This window comes from Kogia breviceps, chromosome 9 (assembly GCF_026419965.1).
Source record: "Kogia breviceps isolate mKogBre1 chromosome 9, mKogBre1 haplotype 1, whole genome shotgun sequence".
Classification (NCBI taxonomy): Eukaryota; Metazoa; Chordata; class Mammalia; order Artiodactyla; family Physeteridae; genus Kogia; species Kogia breviceps.
Window position 1 is genome coordinate 113,771,547 of NC_081318.1, and position 17,197 is coordinate 113,788,743.

At 53.2% G+C, this 17,197-nt stretch overlaps 1 protein-coding gene across 13 annotated transcripts in view; it reads left to right on the plus strand.

The window, feature by feature from the left end:
- The window catches only part of TNS3 (tensin 3), a 225,516-nt gene that overhangs the window by 99,849 nt on the left and 108,470 nt on the right, over positions 1–17,197 (plus strand). For 10 of the 13 annotated variants that reach the window (XM_067042998.1, XM_067042995.1, XM_059073549.2 and 7 more), the window contains 5 exons: positions 206–377; positions 2,204–2,254; positions 3,821–3,943; positions 8,390–8,454; positions 11,462–11,545. In XM_067042998.1, the coding sequence (XP_066899099.1) occupies positions 228–377; positions 2,204–2,254; positions 3,821–3,943; positions 8,390–8,454; positions 11,462–11,545 (473 nt within the window). In that variant the 5' untranslated portion in view covers positions 206–227. Of the gene's footprint in view, positions 1–205; positions 378–2,203; positions 2,255–3,820; positions 3,944–8,389; positions 8,455–11,461; positions 11,546–14,735; positions 15,155–17,197 lie in introns of those variants that run through there. The other 3 variants (XM_067043000.1, XM_067043001.1, XM_067043002.1) reach the window with 2 other exon arrangements.

Here is a 17,197-nt window from a genome sequence, read left to right on the forward strand (position 1 = left end):
TCCTCTGTGTATTCCCTGCTCGTCGCTTGTAGTGCCCAGCGATGACCATTAAGGAAGTTGAGATTTGTGCCCTCCTGGGATGGGGCACAGTAGATTCCCAGATGCCTGTCATCAGGTCCAGGTGTGAACAGTGAGCGACTGTGCCTCGACTTCCGCTGTCCTGGCACTTGGCCCCTCTCCTGACAGCCTCCCGCGTGTCCCCCAGGCCTGCAGGGCTGAGCCCCGCCATGGAGGACGGCCGCGAGCTGGACCTCACCTACATCACCGAGCGCATCATTGCCGTGTCCTTCCCCGCGGGCTGCTCCGAGGAGTCGTACCTGCACAACCTGCAGGAGGTGACGCGCATGCTGCGGTCCAAGCATGGGGACAATTACCTGGTGAGCGGGGACTCTGCGCGTGGGGGCGGTGAGGGGACGCCGAGGGTGGCGGACACTGAGTTTGCTGAAACTCGACGAAGGCGCCCGCGTGCGGGGACTGCGGAGCTTGCGGGCCGGAAGGCAGGCCGGTCCCTCCGCAGCTCGGCGCCCTTGGGGTCCTCCTGGTGGATGGGGAGAGGTGCCGGGGAGGGGGACTCACCGCACGGAGGCCGCACTGGCCGCTGCGCACGGCCCGCGGTGATCTGGGGCGTCTGGGCTCCGCGCATGCGCCCCGAGGGCCGCCGGCTTCTGCCCCGGCTGCTGGGGTTGCGTCCGTCTCAGAAGCCCCGTTCCTTCCCTCCTGCTGAAGTGCGTCAGGGGACGGAGGGTGGGCATGCAGAGGCCGGCGTCTGCCCCCGCCCCATTTCAAACACACGTGAGGTGGTCGGATGGAGCCCCCAGTTGAGGAGAAAGGCCGAAGACCAGAGTCGTCCTGGACGGCCTCCTTTTTCCCCTTGCTGGTTCGCGTTCCCTCCGTGCCGGTGCCGGGTCTGCAGGGAGGCCCTGCGGCTCTGTCGTCCACTCTTTGAGTTAAATGACAGCTTCTCGCTCCTCTCCAGACCCGCGAGGCCTCTTTGTCTCCAGGCGGCGGGTCATCTTTACCCGGTCATCCCTATCCGTGTCCTCAGATGAGTAAAAGGGCTGGGCGGGTGGCCCTGGAAGCAGAGCAGGGGGAGGTGACCTCCCGGTGGCTCCCAGCAGCCCCTGCGCGGCCCAGCGGCCTTTCCCGCTGACGCCCCGCCCGTCCTCAGCATGGCCTGGTGACCCGCAGGGAAGGCGGCTTCCGGCCCCTGACGTCACCCCAGCCCGTCCTCGCTCCCACAGCCGCCTGCCCCGCAGGAACGGTCTCCTCGTCCCGACACCTGGCCCAGGACAGGGGGGTCCCCTCCACGCCTCCTCCTTCCTGCCCCGCTCGCCGTACACTGAGAGCCCGCGAGGGCCTGGGGCCTGAGCCCTGGGAGCTGGGGCCGTTCTCGCCTCCACGCCGGCCAGAGTCCCCCTTGCAAAGTGGCGAGGCTGTGGGTGCCCTCCGTGTTTGGGGACAGGGACCTTTTTGAACAATCTGAAGAAAGACGCACCTGTGTGTCTTCCGTGGCTCCTGAGTTCAGAACCCGGGGTGAGTGCATCTCCCCACCCCCCGCCCCCCGTGTACGTCTGAATCGTGTGCCCTGACAGGTGCTTGTGGGGGCAGAACACCCCCCTGCCCACAGCTGTCTTGTCGGGCCACAGGCGTCGGCCCTCTGAAGAAGGTTCAGACGGGGCCCGTGGTCCGCAGGTGTAGGAGGCAGCTTGTTCTGGGGTAGAGGCAGCACGGGCCCTCACCCCAGGAGCAACCCCTCCTCTCAGCTCTCCACAGTGTCCATCTCCGGAGAGGCAAGGATGGGGAGCCCCTTTTGCTCCGGTGTTGTCCTCGTTTGTTCCTTTCCTCGAGGTGGGGTCAGGTTCCACAGGCAGCTCTGCTTCTCCTTGAGCGCACGGGTCTCTGGGCTGCCTCCGTGTGCCAGGGCCTGCGCTCCCTGAGGGCCGGGTGCCCTCCTTCCCGCACCTCCTTCCTCTGAGGGAGCCCGTGCTCTCTGGGGCCAAGTCCAGCTCCGTAGGATCTGTATGCCGTCATTATTTGTTTATTTTGTTTGCTTTTCATTCTGTGACAGTTACGTGTCTGTACATTTCAATCTTTTATAATCCTCTATATCTAGAAGGCAAATAGCGTGTGAGAATGCAATTGTGTCCTCTTTGATCTCTGAGGACAATGGTTAGTCTAATAGCTTCTCATTTCCCCTTTGTAGGTGTTAAACCTTTCGGAAAAGAGATATGACCTTACAAAGCTTAACCCAAAGGTATGGATCTTAGCCCTTTATGTTCTGAGTTTGGTTAAATGTCCGTGATGCTTATCCTGCTTGTGCAAAAAGGGTTTGTAGCAAGTCTTTGTGGAATATGACTTAATGAGGGGTATTAGGAACTGTTCATATCCACGGTTTATTATTTTTTTTTAATTAACACTTTTTAGTTTGAAATAGTTATAACTTCACAGGAAAATGCAAAAACAATACCGGGAGCTCCCACATACCCCTGACCCGAGTCTTTCTTACCCAGTGGTACTGTCTTGCATAACTTATAGGAAAATAGTAATGCCAGGAAGTTGACATTGGTACCATCCACAGATTGCATGTAGCTTCCACTGGGTTTACATGCAGCAGCCGTGTGTGTGTGTGTGTGTGTGTGTGTGTGTGGCTCTGTGCCATCTCAGATATGTAGATTTGTGTCACCACCACTGCGATCAAATCCAGAACATTTTCACCTCAAAGATCTCCCTCCTGCCACCTCTACATCCATGCACTTCCTCTCCATCCATTATTCTTTTTTACAGCAAAGCTTTAGGGGGAAATTTTTAAGATTGCATAAGCATAAGTTATGGTATATATGGTATATATATATGCCTACTGTATTCCATATGTTGGAATATTTTGCAGCCATTAGGATAAAAAAAATAGTAACATGGTGAATTGCCTGTTTTAATGCTCGTCAACAAGGGCAGAATATAGAATTTATGTATATGCTAACTGTACGTAGAAAAAGAGTGTAAGGGATTCACCAGAATAGGCTTTTGCTCTGAGTGGTGGAAGGGGTGTGGGCCTTTCCCTGCTTCCAGCCGTCTTCTGAATTTTTCCGTCATTTTACACAATTTCTATTGCTTTTATAATAAGACAGAGCTCGGCCTTCCCCTCCCCTCTTAAAAAAGTCAATGGAAAGCAAAAATAACAGCGCTGCGAGGCCCTCAGGTTCAGAGCTGGGAATGCATCACGTGGCTCAGAGTTGCTGTGTTTTGCCCACAGACCTGCCAGGTTTCTTATCTCGTGATGATGACTTTCTTTGTTCCTGAATTGTAACCGAGGTTTGAAGGCCTTCCTCCCTCCCTCCTGGGCACATTCCTCTCCTTTGGGGAGTGTCACGTGTGATAGGCATCTCCCTCTGAGAAGTTATCTGCCCTTTGTGTGGAGAGGAATGGCTCTCAGCATTTTCCCAAACTGCGATTTTAGTCTGAAGGGAGGAATTTTGGCAGCCCCTGCCAAGAACTCCTGTTTCAGATCTTGCCAGGCCTGGGCCTCTTCCCCATGGGCCACGCACCATTAGCGGCTCCCGAAAGCCCTTTCTAGAATTGTCATTCCAGCTGCAGAGAAGCAGATAAGACCGGGGATAGATGTCTCATGGGGAAAACATAATCCTTCATATTTTTCTTTCCAGTAAAGGAGCCATAAATTCCCACTAAGTTTTAGAAAACGAGCATGCAGCGTTGTTCTTCACTCTAAAATGAACTATTTTGGTAAATTAAAAATACCGTCGCGAGATGGCTTCATAGGGCTTCTGGAGGTGGACGCCAGGAATCCTCCTCTCTCTCCCCGCAGATTCTGGACGTGGGCTGGCCGGAGCTGCACGCGCCGCCCCTGGATAAGGTGTGTACCATCTGCAAGGCGCAGGAGGCCTGGCTGAACAGCGACGCCCACAACGTGGTCGTCATTCACTGCAGGGTGAGCACCCGCTCGGGAGCCCCGGGGCCACCTTCTCACTCCAACTTCCAGCTTCTTGAGGGGTTTGTGGTTAGGTTTTCATACTTATTCTAAGGGGGCGGGGGGGTGTGTGGTGGTGGTGGAAAGAGTCATCCAGCCTCCCAGAGTGTGGCTTCAGAATGTATAGGATGGAGGTCCCTGAATGCATAGCTGCACATGGTGAAGCTAAGGTTAGGGACCCCTGGGAGTGAATCCTCTCATTTTCATGCGTTTTGGTTTTTCATGGGAAGCGCTTTTTAAAAAGTGAAGGGGGCTATTAAGATGCACGGCATTGGACTCTGTGCCGCCTGAGTTACGCTAGTCGATTGGCTTGACGTTGTGGGCAGGATGCGGCTGCAGCAGTCACAGGGTCCCTTCCGAGCAGGTCAGCCCGAGGGGGACGTGACATGTCTACCCTTGCAGGGTGACCGGGGCTGGTTGTGAGCACAGCAGTGCATCGTCCTGGCTGCCCTGACCTGCTCTGCACCCCTCCCTCCTCCTACCGCCTCTCCTCTTACTCCTCCCGTTTCTCACCTGCCTTGGATTGTTCATAGCCTCTTCCTGCACTACCTTGGGTTCCTCAGATCGGATCCGTTTTCCCAGACACCTTGAGCTCACGCAGCGTGTGGGAGGAATGCTTTGAGAGGCGGGGCGGGGAGTGCAGTGGCTGGGTCTCCATCCCAGAAGAAGGGGGCTGCTCCCTGCTCTGTATATTTTACACCAAATTCTTATGACCATCAGGACATCTCGAAAAAATAGACATTTCCACCTTCAAGTGTTTCTTCCTTCAGACTTTTCACACTCAAAAAGCTGCACAGAAACCCTTTGCGTTAGGGACCTTAGTGTAAAAGAACCTTCCCTTCGAATGATCAGACTTTCTGTGTGAGTTTCCTGCAAGGGCACTGAGATCTGCCTGTAGAATGAGGAGGGTAGACAGTGGCTGACCGTGTTCAAAGCTCCCACACTTGGGGCATTTGACGGTCACTTGGCCTGGAGGGAAAGCCACTGCGTGCTGTTCTCTGCTTTTATTTCTTAGCCTCACATCTACCTTGATTACCTCCTCCCTCAGACAGCCAGGGAGTCCCGTTAGCTCTCTTACTAAATTCCGTTAACCAGAGCTTTTATTCGAGGATTGTGTTATATTAAGGAGCTTCTCTCCACATTTGTGTTTTGGTGAAAACTTAAAGAAAAGAGACTTTAAAAAAAAAATTCTTGTCAATTAAAAAAAGTCTGTATTTTTCACTGGGCTTGGCTTGATGATTTTGACACAGTGAGGATAATACTGATGGGCCATTGTTGCCTAAGATGCCTTCACAGGCCTGTGAAATGGTGGTCCTAACTCACCCGGAGTAGCCGCAGTGCCTGACCCTGGGGAGAAATGCCCTCCCGGTGCACCCTGACCTGCTGCCAGCTGTGTCTCTAGAGGATTCTGGTCCCTGGATCTTGAGACGCACCCCCTTCACCATGCATTCCATTTCAGTTGTTCACTTTTTTTTTTTTTTTTTTTTTTTTTTGCGGTACGCAGGCCTCTCACTGCCGTGGCCACTCCCGTTGCGGAGCACAGGCTCTGGACGCGCAGGCCCAGCGGCCACGGCTCACGGGCCCAGCCGCTCCGCGGCACGTGGGATCCTCCCGGACCGGGGCACGAACCCGTGTCCCCCGCATCGGCAGGCGGACTCTCAACCGCTGCGCCACCAGGGAAGCCCCTGATGACAAGTTTTTAGATAACATTATTATATAAAATAAAGTAATGAAATGTAATTTATATTTAATATAATACATTCATAAAACAAATATTTTGTAATATAACAAAAATAATTTTTTTACTATTATGAGCAAGGCTAAGATGACTAGACTTTCCTTATACCCATACTTCTGTGTCCATGATTATTTTGTTAGGTTATAAATATATTCCTCAAAGTGAAATGGCCAAAATTGAAGTCAGTTTTTTGTTTGTTTGTTTGTTTGTTTTTGCTGTACGCGGGCCTCTCACTGCTGCGGCCTCTCCCGTTGCGGAGCACAGGCTCCGGACGTGCAGGCTCAGCGGCCATGGCTCACAGGCCCAGCCGCTCCGCGGCACGTGGGATCCTCCCGGACCGGGGCACGAACCCACGTCCCCTGCATCAGCAGGCGGACTCCCAACCACTGCGCCACCAGGGAAGCCTGTTCACTGTTTTAATGAAACAAATTATAATATTATCCGGGCCACAAGTGATGAACTTGGCTCACAGAATTCTCTAAAACGTGTCCCTCTTCTAAACTACGCTTGCCTCTTGGGAAAAGTCTTGTGAGTGGGATTCAACTGGAACATGTTGAAACTTTTGCAGAACAGTTTGCTCATCTCTTGCCCTAATTCTGGTGGCCTATGCACCCTTTCCAAGATGAGCTAGAAAACATGCCGTGAGAGAGAAGCCCTCTTGTGATTTGAACTTACAGATGTTGACATTAAGGGAAGTTCATCATAGTTGCTGCGGGGGGTATCGCTGACTTTGCCCCAAACCTGCCAGCCCCGCGGAGCGTGCCCTCCCTGCAAAGAGTGGCACGAACATCGTCTTGGCCTGGGGAGGGCAGACTACGGCCAGACTGTGAGACCCCTGTCTCCCTGCTGGATACAAAGGGTGGGGTTTGTCCCCAAGTCCCCCCCCCCCCCCACACACACACACTAGTTTTGAGTAGAAATTGCCTGCGGTTCTTCTGGAGAGTTTCACCCACATCCACACGGTTTAGTCTTGAGCTGTTGGTGGAGGATGCTCGCTGGGACTTGTGTAGTCAGCGATTCTGATTTTTGTTAAGAACAGACAAAGGCTGCTCAAGTCCTAAAGAAGGTTGTTTGTGCTGGAAGACTTCCTGTCCGCACGTGCGGAGCAGCCTTGGAGATGGGGGCAGTGAAGCCGGCCCGCGTGCCTGACTCCACGGGGCTGTTGTTCCCTGCGGGTGAATTTATACAAGAAACACACTAGCAGCTGCGCAGTTACAGCTGCAGGTGCCAGGGCTCAGCAGTGAAGGACTGATCGTGTGTCTGCCTTGAGTTCCTGTAAGGCACGGCCCTTGATGTTCATGAGACAGAGAGGAGAACGCTCCTGGGTGACAGTCACACACCCGATTTGGACCTGAATTCCCTCCGTCGTTCCCTTTCAAGAATAGACGTACAGGGCTTCCCTGGTGGCGCAGTGGTTGAGAGTCCGCCTGCCGATGCAGGGGACGCGGGTTCGTGTCCTGGTCCGGGAGGATCCCACGTGCTGCGGAGCGGCTGGGCCCGTGAGCCGTGGCCGCTGTGCCTGTGCGTCCGGAGCCTATGCTCCGCAACGGGAGATACCACAGCAGTGAGAGGCCCGCGTACCACAAAAAAAACAAAACAAAACAAAACAAACCCAAAAAACAAAAAAATAGACGTACGATCTGCACGTTGCTGACACAGCCATTGTGGCTCCTGGGATTCTAGATCGGGGGCTGCTGGCTCTTCTCGGAAGACCCGTCTAGGACTTTCAAGGCTTTGGGGCGCCACAGTCTTCTTCCACCTGCCACTGCCACGTGGAAATAGCCCCTGATGCCCCTAAACAAACAGGTGTGCTGGGTCCCAATCAAACTTTAGTGATGAGCACTGACATTTGAACTTTGTATGATTTTCTTGTGTCATTGGAATATTATTCTTTTGATTTTTCTTCAGCTGTTTAAAAATGTTAAGGCGGCTCTTGACTCCCAGGGACACAGGTGGGGCGCAGAAGGGGCTGGCGGGCCGTGGTCTGCTGGCCGCCATTCTGGGTCGTGGCAGTGTGTGTCAGACGGTGGCGGTCCACGGTTCTGGTCGAGGTCACCTGTGACGGAGCTGCGGTGCTTCCAGACACCTTCTCCTGTTGGCAGTGTTGGTCCGGGGTCCTGCCGGGCTGCCTTGTCTGGGCTGTGCGTGTCTGTGGTTACGGCCTGAGTGATGCATTTTCCATGACGCTGCCCTCGGACGGGGGTACCCTGTGTGTGACAGGGCAGGGCTGGGTAGGTGGTGCCAGTGATGCTGGCAGCACCCTGGGGTCTGCTGTCCTGCTACCCTGGACTTCTCCGGACTCTGCGTGCAGCCCTCAGAGCCCTCTCAGCCTGTGGGTGGGGCGTTCGGGTCTCTCTCACCTGGGTGATTAAGTCACGCTAATTGCTTCCGCCCAGCACAGTTTTTTCCAGCCTCACTGGGAAATGAGGAACTGACTGGCTGCCGCTGTGCCCTCGGGGGTGGCCTGGGATGTCCTCGGATGTCCCGGATAGCACCTGCTCCTGACATCAGCACCCCATGTGTGTGTTCTCTGCTGAGTTGGGTGCTGGCGTCCCCCAGAACAGGGACCAGAGGAGGGTAACGCTGGCTTCCCCTCCGAGGCAGGCTCTTTGCGTCCTGTGAATGAACGAGTGCTTTCCTGTTCTAATGACCTCTCTTGTCTCCTGCAGGGCGGAAAGGGACGCATCGGCGTGGTCATATCGTCTTACATGCACTTCACCAATGTCTCGGCCAGGTAGGAGGGAAGCGTCCTCGCTGCCATGGGGGTCAGGACGCTCTGAGGTTGGGGGGGCGGGAGGCGGTCAGCCTGGGAGCTGACCTGGAGGCCGAGGCTCGAGTCCCTGGTGCCTAGAAACTCAGCTGCAGCTAAGGGTTTACACTTGTGAGAAAGACACTTTCGTAGGTGTGCAGTGATTCACACTGAAGACTTCATGGAGGCGTCAAAGATAAAGTGAGTGCGCTGTCATTCTCTGACAAGAACAAGCGGGACAGACATTACCGTTAGTGAAGAAGAGCAGTGCTGTCTCTCTGGATGCCGCAAATTCTATACACGGCCATGGCCGCGGCCGCCATGGTTTGCATGCGTGGCTGCCATGTTTGTATGCAGTGGGCCTCTGGGAGGTACTTTGCATGTTTCCTTTTTCTTGCTCAATCCTCCCAGGTAATCTAGGAGCGAGCAGTCATTGCTCCCACTTCACAGATGAGGAAACTGAGGCTTGGTGGACTTAGGCAGCTTGCTCACGATCTCATGGCCGGTGGGCGGGAAGCCTGGTCTGGCCCGGTTCTCAGGAGGTGCTGCCTTGGGCGTGTGGGTGTCGCCAGCAGGAGGCCGGTCCCGTCCACTGGGGACGACAGGCACTGCGTGGCCAGTGAGTGAGGCAGCGGCCGCGTGCCGGCCTTCCTGGCGCTGGCCGTGCTGGTGGACCCAGATGCCCTTTCCGAGCACACGTCTCCACTCACACTGAGACCCAGTTCAGAAATATCATTCTTTATGGGTTTTGCATCTGCGTTGGCTCTCTCTGTTCAATGGCCACTTTGTGAAGCATGAACTACTCCATTCTGAGGAAATATAAGCCTATTCATATTAGCCGATAAACCCTTTCCTTTCTAGCGTTAAGGAGTGAAATTTGACTTTCCAAATGTTTTCTCTGGAAACAAATTGGGGAGCCCATTGCCTGCCAGGCAGGAAACCCAACCCCAGAGCAAAAATTAGATCCTTTCTTGGAGATAATAAGTACTTGTGTGTGTGCCAGACAAATTGAGATTCCTGGTCACGTCACATCCCTCTGCTAAGCCAAAGACATTTGGTCAGAGAGCAGATTTCACCTGCTCGCAACAGCGCAGCTCTGTCTGGAACCAGAGTTCCATGCACCATGGGCAGTCCTGGCATCTTTGGAAAGCATGGAGGCTAAGCTTTATTCACTTAAAGCTTATCAATGATACTCTCTCTAAACGCACCACTTTTTCTGAATAATCGAAGTGTGTCTCAGCTGCACGTGTCAGGCAATTCACATGAAAGGCTCTAAGCCTCAGGGTCCTCACCTGGGAAGCGGGGATGATGGCTGTGCCTCACAGGGTTTTGTGACAATTCAGCGTGTCGTTTCGTCTAAGACAGTTGGAACAGCACCAGTGCTGGTATTAGCTGCTGTTAGTGCTGCTGCTACTAGTAGGAGTAACAGTATTAAGTGCCCCTCACTAAAAGGAAGGGACATCACCTGGATTTTTGTAACCTGCTTTCCGAAATCAGCACTCTTTCCTAAATGCCTTCCCTGACATCATTTTAGTGGCTGCAGGAGTCCGCCGCTCGATGGATAGAATACTATTATGTACTTTGGCATTTACCAGGTTTGCCTATCCAGGTTGTTTGCAGTTCTTCTTTAGAATTTCAGTTGCTTCTGTCTGATGATCTTGTACGCTAAAGCATATGCCGTGATAACAAATTCTCCTCAATACATCTTTGATCATTTCTGCTATTTCCCCCTTAGACACTGTTCTCAGAAGTCATCATAGGGAGCAGACGTTTTTAAGGCCTTTGTCACAAACTGTGTCCAGATCAAAACAGACACTTCAAGTCACAAAGTAAAGTAGGAAGAACATTCTGGTACCAGCACCAGAAAGATAAGGGTTCATAAAGATGGAGTTGTTGCTAATATTATAAATACTGATAATAATATTAATGCTGAACATAAACCTTGACCAAAATGCATTATCAGCATTTAATAAAACAAGTGAATTTCAGAAAAAGGAATACTTCTAAATGTATAGGTGAGGGACTTCCCTGGCGGTCCAGTGGTTAAGACTTTGCCATCCAGTGCAGTGGGGTGTGGGTTTGATCCCTGGTCGGGGAGCTGAGATCCCACATGCCTCACAGCCAAAGAACCAAAACGTAAAACAGAAGCAGCATTGTAACAAATTCAATAAAGACTTAAAAAAAATGGTCCACATCAAAAAAAAATAAAAATAAAAAAAGTAAAATGTATAGGTGAATATGTAACTATACTTTTTACTCTGAAAAACTTATGTGCTCAGCATGTTAAATACTCAGTGCTTAAGTGACCCTTGCTTTTGTGCACCCCTGCCAGCCCAGCCCCTATTTAGACAAACGTTATTATTTTAGATGGTTATTTATTTATTTTTATTTATTTATTTTTTTTGTGGTACGCGGGCCTCTCACTGTTGTGGCCTCTCCCGTTGCGGAGCACAGGCTCCGGACGCGCAGGCCCAGCGGCCACGGCTCACGGGCCCAGCCGCTCCGCAACATGTGGGATCCTCCCGGACCGGGGCACGAACCCGCGTCCCCTGCATCGGCAGGCGGACTCTCAACCGCTGCGCCACCAGGGAAGCCCTAGATGGTTATTTAGATAGTTAGGACAGCGGGCCTGTGCCCACAGGTTGGACACGGCAGGCAGGTGACTCTCCCACCTGCCATGCATGCTGCACAGAAAGTGCCACATCCTAGGATCGGGTGCTGCTGTTTCAGGGCGGACTCCAGACCTTGCAAGCCTGGCTTCCACTTGGCCCTGAACGTCTTCCTGGGGGAGATGAGGCCCTAGAAGAGACGCTAAAGTGGATATGCCCGGGGAGGGGGTGTAGCAAAATGGAGCTCTTAGTGGGTCCAGCCACTCAGAACAGCCTCGGGGCCTGTCTTACGTCACTCCCCCCAACCCGGCCCCCTGTGGTGGCCATGGAGTTAAAGCGTGTGCCCTCTTTCTCTCTCTCTCTCTCTCTCTCTGCTTCCCCAGTGCTGACCAAGCCCTCGACAGATTTGCAATGAAGAAATTTTATGACGATAAACTTTCAGCTTTAATGCAGCCGTCCCAGAAACGGTATGTATCTGTCCCAGAGCCAGAGTGAAAAAGTGAATGAGATTTTACATTTTAAAGCATGTGTGTCGGGATGGGAGGAACTGGGAGATTGGGACAGACATAAGCACACTACCATGTGTAAAACAGATATAGCTCGTGGGACCCTGCTGTAGAGCGCAGGGAGCTCAGCTGGGTTCTCTGTGGTGGCCTGGATGGGTGGGGTGGGGGAGGAGGTCTAAGAGGGAGAGGATATATGTATACATGTAGCTGATTCACTTCGTTGTACAGTGAAACCAACACAACATTGTAAAGCAACTGTACTCCAATTAAAAAAAAAAAATGTAGGGACGGAAGACGCCCCTCCCCTGACCAGTCAAGATTAGGAGGGAAGGGATTGTCGGTGTCCAGTGGTGAAGGATGAGCCCCCCTGCGTGTGGGTGCCGGGGGGCCTCTGGCTGGCTCTGGTGTGGACGCAGGGCTCCCCCCCCCCCATACTCAGCCGTCAGGTCTTCCGGGCTCTCTGCTGGTGTTGGTGCCATTACTGTATTGGTACTGGTTGCTGTCTCCTGCACCAGGGGTCTGTGAACTGTGTCTGGATGGCGGATGTTCTGGGCTTTGCAGGTCGCGTGGTCTCTGTCACGGCCACTCTAACAGAGGGTCTGTGGGCAGTAAGAAGCAGGTGAAAACAGCTTATGTCCAATAAAGCTGTTGACACACACAAGTTTGTTGCCGGCCAGCTTCAGAGGCCCGGGAGTCTTCTCTCTCCTCGGCCTCCCCTGGCCCACCTCGCCTTCTCTCCTGCTGGGCGTGGCCCCTGGCAGATGCTGCCGAGGGACCCCGGAGAGCAGACGTCCTCTTGCCGCCTGCTCCCAGGCGAATCCACGCTGTCACCAGGCCCAGGTGGAGAAGAACCAGAGGAGGGTCAGGTGTGTGGCCTGAGAAGAGCCAGCAGCCACTTGCCTTCCAGACCCACTTCTTCTGCAGATGGGGGCATGGGGCCAAGAACACTGCATTTTTATTTTAAAGCAAATGGCAGGGCATTTGCACAGGAATTGTCCGGGCAATTGCCAAGATGATTTTCCTGCACCTCGCGTCTTTTCCCCCAGTGCCAGAGGTCTGGACCGGCGGTCTTGGGTGGACTGAAGGTTCCAGGAGGCAGGGTCACAGGTATAGTTTGGTCAAGAGCCGAGTCTCAGTATTTCCACTTGGGAAAGGGATTTCAGGGCCCACCAGAGGCACCTCCTGCTTTGTCCTCGGTGTTTCCCATGGCTGGGTCTGTTTGTGTTCAGACCGGAGTGTCTGGTGGATGTAGGACCCACGGGTCAGAGCCTGGCCGTGCCCTGCTCTGAGCAAGGGTCCCACAGGGCATGTGAGCTGCCTGGAAAAACCCAGCATTTTGTTAGTATTACAGTGAAACAGACCCTTGATCTATTTCGAACCGTTAAGTGTCATTTCTTGGTTGAGCAGTTTCCAAAATGGTTACATTCATGTGAGCCCCTCTGTGAGACGTGAGGGTAAACAGGGGCTAAGCCACCCCAAAACTCAGCACGCACGGGGGAAGGATATTTGCCTCATTTTCTTCTTTTTCTTCTTACTACCTACTGCAGCTTTTTAATACCATTGAAGGGAGTGTGGAAAAAGGGAAACATCTCACTTTAACGTGCCCATGGTTCCCCTGCATCACTGAACGACAGAAGCTGTAGTATCTACATTTTATGAGGGTGGCGTGGGTTGAATCTTGCATTCTGAGGCTAATCTCCCCGCAGCCACAGATTAGGGGAATGCCAGCCCGCCCAGCGCTTGCATCTGAAGATGCTCGCCACCTCGTAATGAAGCGGGTGAACGACCGAGTGAATGGATAAGCACCTCTGGAGGGATATTTGAGACCCGGAGGATGTGTGATGACCGCATTTGTGGGGACAGGCTCAGCGGCGATGGGACCCATCGCCGTGGTCCCAAATGCCCACAGGGGGAGTGTTGCAGGCTGTTTGAGGACTGAACTCAAGAAACCCTTTTAACATCCATATTGTGGTGAGAGCTTGGGTTTGTGGTCCAGGAAGTTTAGAGCCTCAGCGGTAAGCCTCCTCCACCCTTCACTTAATTAATACTGGGTTTAAGAGCCCGAGAGGCAGGAGGTCCGTTTGACAGGCGGCCGATTCTCTGTCACTTTGTGCCTCACTCCTAAAAGCCATCGAGCCATTGGCCTGCGGCAGCCTGGCCAGCAATGGCCCATTGGAGGTTGCTTGCTTCCAGCAGGATTCCCCAGGCCAGAGCCCTTCTCTCTCCCTGCACCTGTCGCCTTGAGCAAACACCCCAGCAGCAACTTGCGGAGGCCCCGGGGTCACCTCCTGCAGGGCTGACGAGCCTGCTGTGTCAGAGAGGCTCCCGTTCACTTGGAGGCCTTTGATAAGTAATGAGAGAAGATCCTCGTACAGCATTCGTTATCATCGGCGTCGTGGAAGTGATGAGTTAAATGATGAAATTCTGACCTTTCCTTCTCCGCTTTTCCTTTCCCTCCATGAAGGAGTTGGGACAAGCGGGTCCCATCACTTTGAGTTTAGTGGGGGAAATGACAGGTAACCGGCTTTTTCTTTGGGACGGCAAACCTCTCCTGAGGGTGTGTGGAAGAAGGGAGCCCGGGGAGGTCCTGGGCGGGGGTCATCCCTGTGTCCCATGAGGTAGAGGGAAGGTAGGCCAAAAGTCTGGGCATGCAGACGCCAGGATTGGATTCCTGGGTGTTTCTAATAGCTGGAAAGTTCCCCGACATTACAGCTTTATTTGGGTTTTGATGTTTCTGTAGTTTTTGACATGATGCCTTGAGTGTCTGAAAGAACCTTGAACTTGAAGCAAGAAAGCTGCCAAGAGAAGCAGATGTGCAGATCCTTTCTCCGAGGATGTCTTTTAGGGAGTGCGGCCCGCTGAGTCCAGCAGCCTCCCTGTACCTCGTCCACCGCGGGGGTCCTCCTGCCCGGCTTGCAGGCGGGCGCAAGGAGGGGGACTGTCCCTCAGGGGGTCGCCTGGAAGAGGTCTGAGGGGTGTGTTATCCTTCCAGCCCGGCCGGGGCGGGCAAGTGCTGGGGAACGTTAGGTAACCAGCAAGCCTGGGTCTGGCGCACAGGCCAGAGCTGATGGGGCCCTGCCCACGTCTCCCCGCCTTCTGTGCTTCCCCTGCAGCTGTAGCCACGCTGAGTGTATGGAGGTGACGCCAGGAAGCCTTAGGGAGAGATGGGCCGACACAGTGGCTCCTGCTTACAAAAGTATCATTTCACACTTGTTTTCCAGGGATATTTAAGCTTCTGTCAAGTACAATTCGCATATTTAGGAAGATTTAGGGAAACTCCACATGTAAGTTTCTGCTTTGGAAAGAGGTTATAAATAATGCAATGAACAACTGCAAATTTCGAGCTGCTTTGGAACTTGAAGGAAGCGCGTGCTCTTCTGCTAGTGCCCTGCCAGCTGCAAGCTTGGTTTCTTAGTCGTATACTTGCTAGTTGCGACGAAGTGGGGAAGACCTCATCCCCAGGGAGTTATTTCCCTCGGAAGAAAGAAGAGCGCAGCTAGGAGACAGCTGAGCCGTCTGACGTGTGTGGCTGTGAGAGCTGGGCTGACCAGGGAGGACTTTCTGTTTTGGGTAAGACACTGGGATGGGCTTTGAGAGGCCATCTGGCACCCTGTCCGTTCATTCATACACACCTTTCCTTCAGTGCTGGGGGTGAATATCACATAGACAGAGTTGAAATTCATCCTTTCCACAGTTTTCTGGAGGAACTAATTGTGAAATCCTTGCCCTTTGCTTTTATTCCCTCTTATTCTCAGCTGTAGCCTGAATTTTTTTCCTTTGGGAGTGATGGCGGCTCTCCAGGTAGTTTCCTGCCACGTGTGCCCTGTTTACCTGTCCTCTCGCTCCCACGGTGCAGGTGGTGGCTAGCTCCACTGCTGACTGCAGCAGCAATTACAGCTTATATTTGCAATGAACTTTGTTGTTTTTGTCGGGCATTTTGTATGTGATGTCTTTGGGACTTAAGAACAACGTTCTCTTTTCCAGGTCACGCCCAGGTGGCCTACAGCAGAGCTTCTTAGCCTGCTTGTCAGAGGGACCGGTGAGGGTGTGAAAGGGTTCTGGGAACAGCAGGCTGAGGCCACGCCAATGAAAAATTCATGAAAAATTTGTTTTTTCCCGTACAAAGGTTTCCTTTACCCCTCCCCCATCACACACACTCATCGGTGGTGCATAGAGAGGGAGATATGCTTCATTTATGGCATCGAGTGTCCCCTCATCCGCTGCCATGAGCCCCCAGGGGGCCAGGAGTGCCCCCTGGGCTGAGGCCACAGTCACTGGGGGAGCCAGGGCCGACGGACGCTCAGCTGTGCGGTCTGGAGTTTCGGATTTGCCGGTAGTTGCCTGCAGGCCCTGGAGGAAAGCCCTGGAGATGAGCGAGGGGCCTGTGCTGTCCCCGGTGGCCGTGCTGACCTGCCTGGGTTCTTGGTGGTGGGCTGGGGTCACAGGTGAGGCACCCCCAGGCTTACGTCCAGCTCATTTATGTCCACCGTCAGCCACAGAACTGTACTCATCTCAGCAGGAAGGAAGGGACAAGGGTGCTGTCTCCACTGTGTCCATATGCTTTACAAAAGTAAGTACATATATGCTCCTCGTCACCTGTCCCTCTCTTAGGAGGTGGATGGCGGGGTGATGGGGTTGGTGTGAGGTTTTCTTCAAAGGCTGTTCTGATCTCAGTCATGCCTCTAACAAGCCTTATGGTAAACTTCTGCAGAATCACAAAATCCAGAACTTGGACTCAGAAATTACGCTTGTATTGCATCCTATGAACAAGCACCCAAAATGACTTTAGCTCTACAAAGTTAGGCAGTATAATTGCTGGAAAGTAGCGCTTCATCAGTAGAAAATACCGTGAAATATAAAACAATTTTATATTTTTTCCTTAGCAAGGAAGCATGTGAAGGAAGAAGTAAGTTGCATTTTATAATAACATGTTACGTCTTTGATTTACCTAAAATGTGAATCCATATAAAGCAGATTTCTCTAAAGGGCAGATGAGAAGGGGCTTTTTTGCACTGGTTACATGATGGACTTGGTCGGGAGGGCAGGCGTCCGTGTCCGGGTCCCAGGCAGAGGACTGGCCCCTCCCTTCCTTCTGTCCCTAACCCCACGTGAGGGCTGGCCCTTGTCTTCTGGCTCCTTCTTTGGGAGCTTGCAGGGAATCAGCATTCTTCTGTGGTCATGCTGACACCACCTGAAAGAAGCGCCTTCCCATACCCCCTCTGGCTGCTGGGCAACGGCTCCGGCCAGGCTGTGTCAGTGCAAGGGGAGGACCCTCCACGTCTGCATCAAAACGTAAAATGGAAACTGACCCTCACCTCCCTCCGTGATGCCTGGTCTGTGTGCTCGTGGGTCCCTTGGATGTCCAGAGAGTGAAGGGCCACCTTGCCCAGAGAGGTCAGTGTAGAAGGAGCGAACGGCCAGGCGCCCACAGAGTAAACACACCAGCTGGGCCACAGACAAGGCCGAGGAAGCGGGTTGTCTGGTGACCAGTGCTGAAACAGGGGAGACTGCTGTCCAGAGCAGGTGACGACTCATGGCCCCAACTCAGCGTCCGTGATCCTTTTCCTGTGCTCATGACCCGGCGGGGGGGTGGGGTGGCCGGAGAGCCCAGAA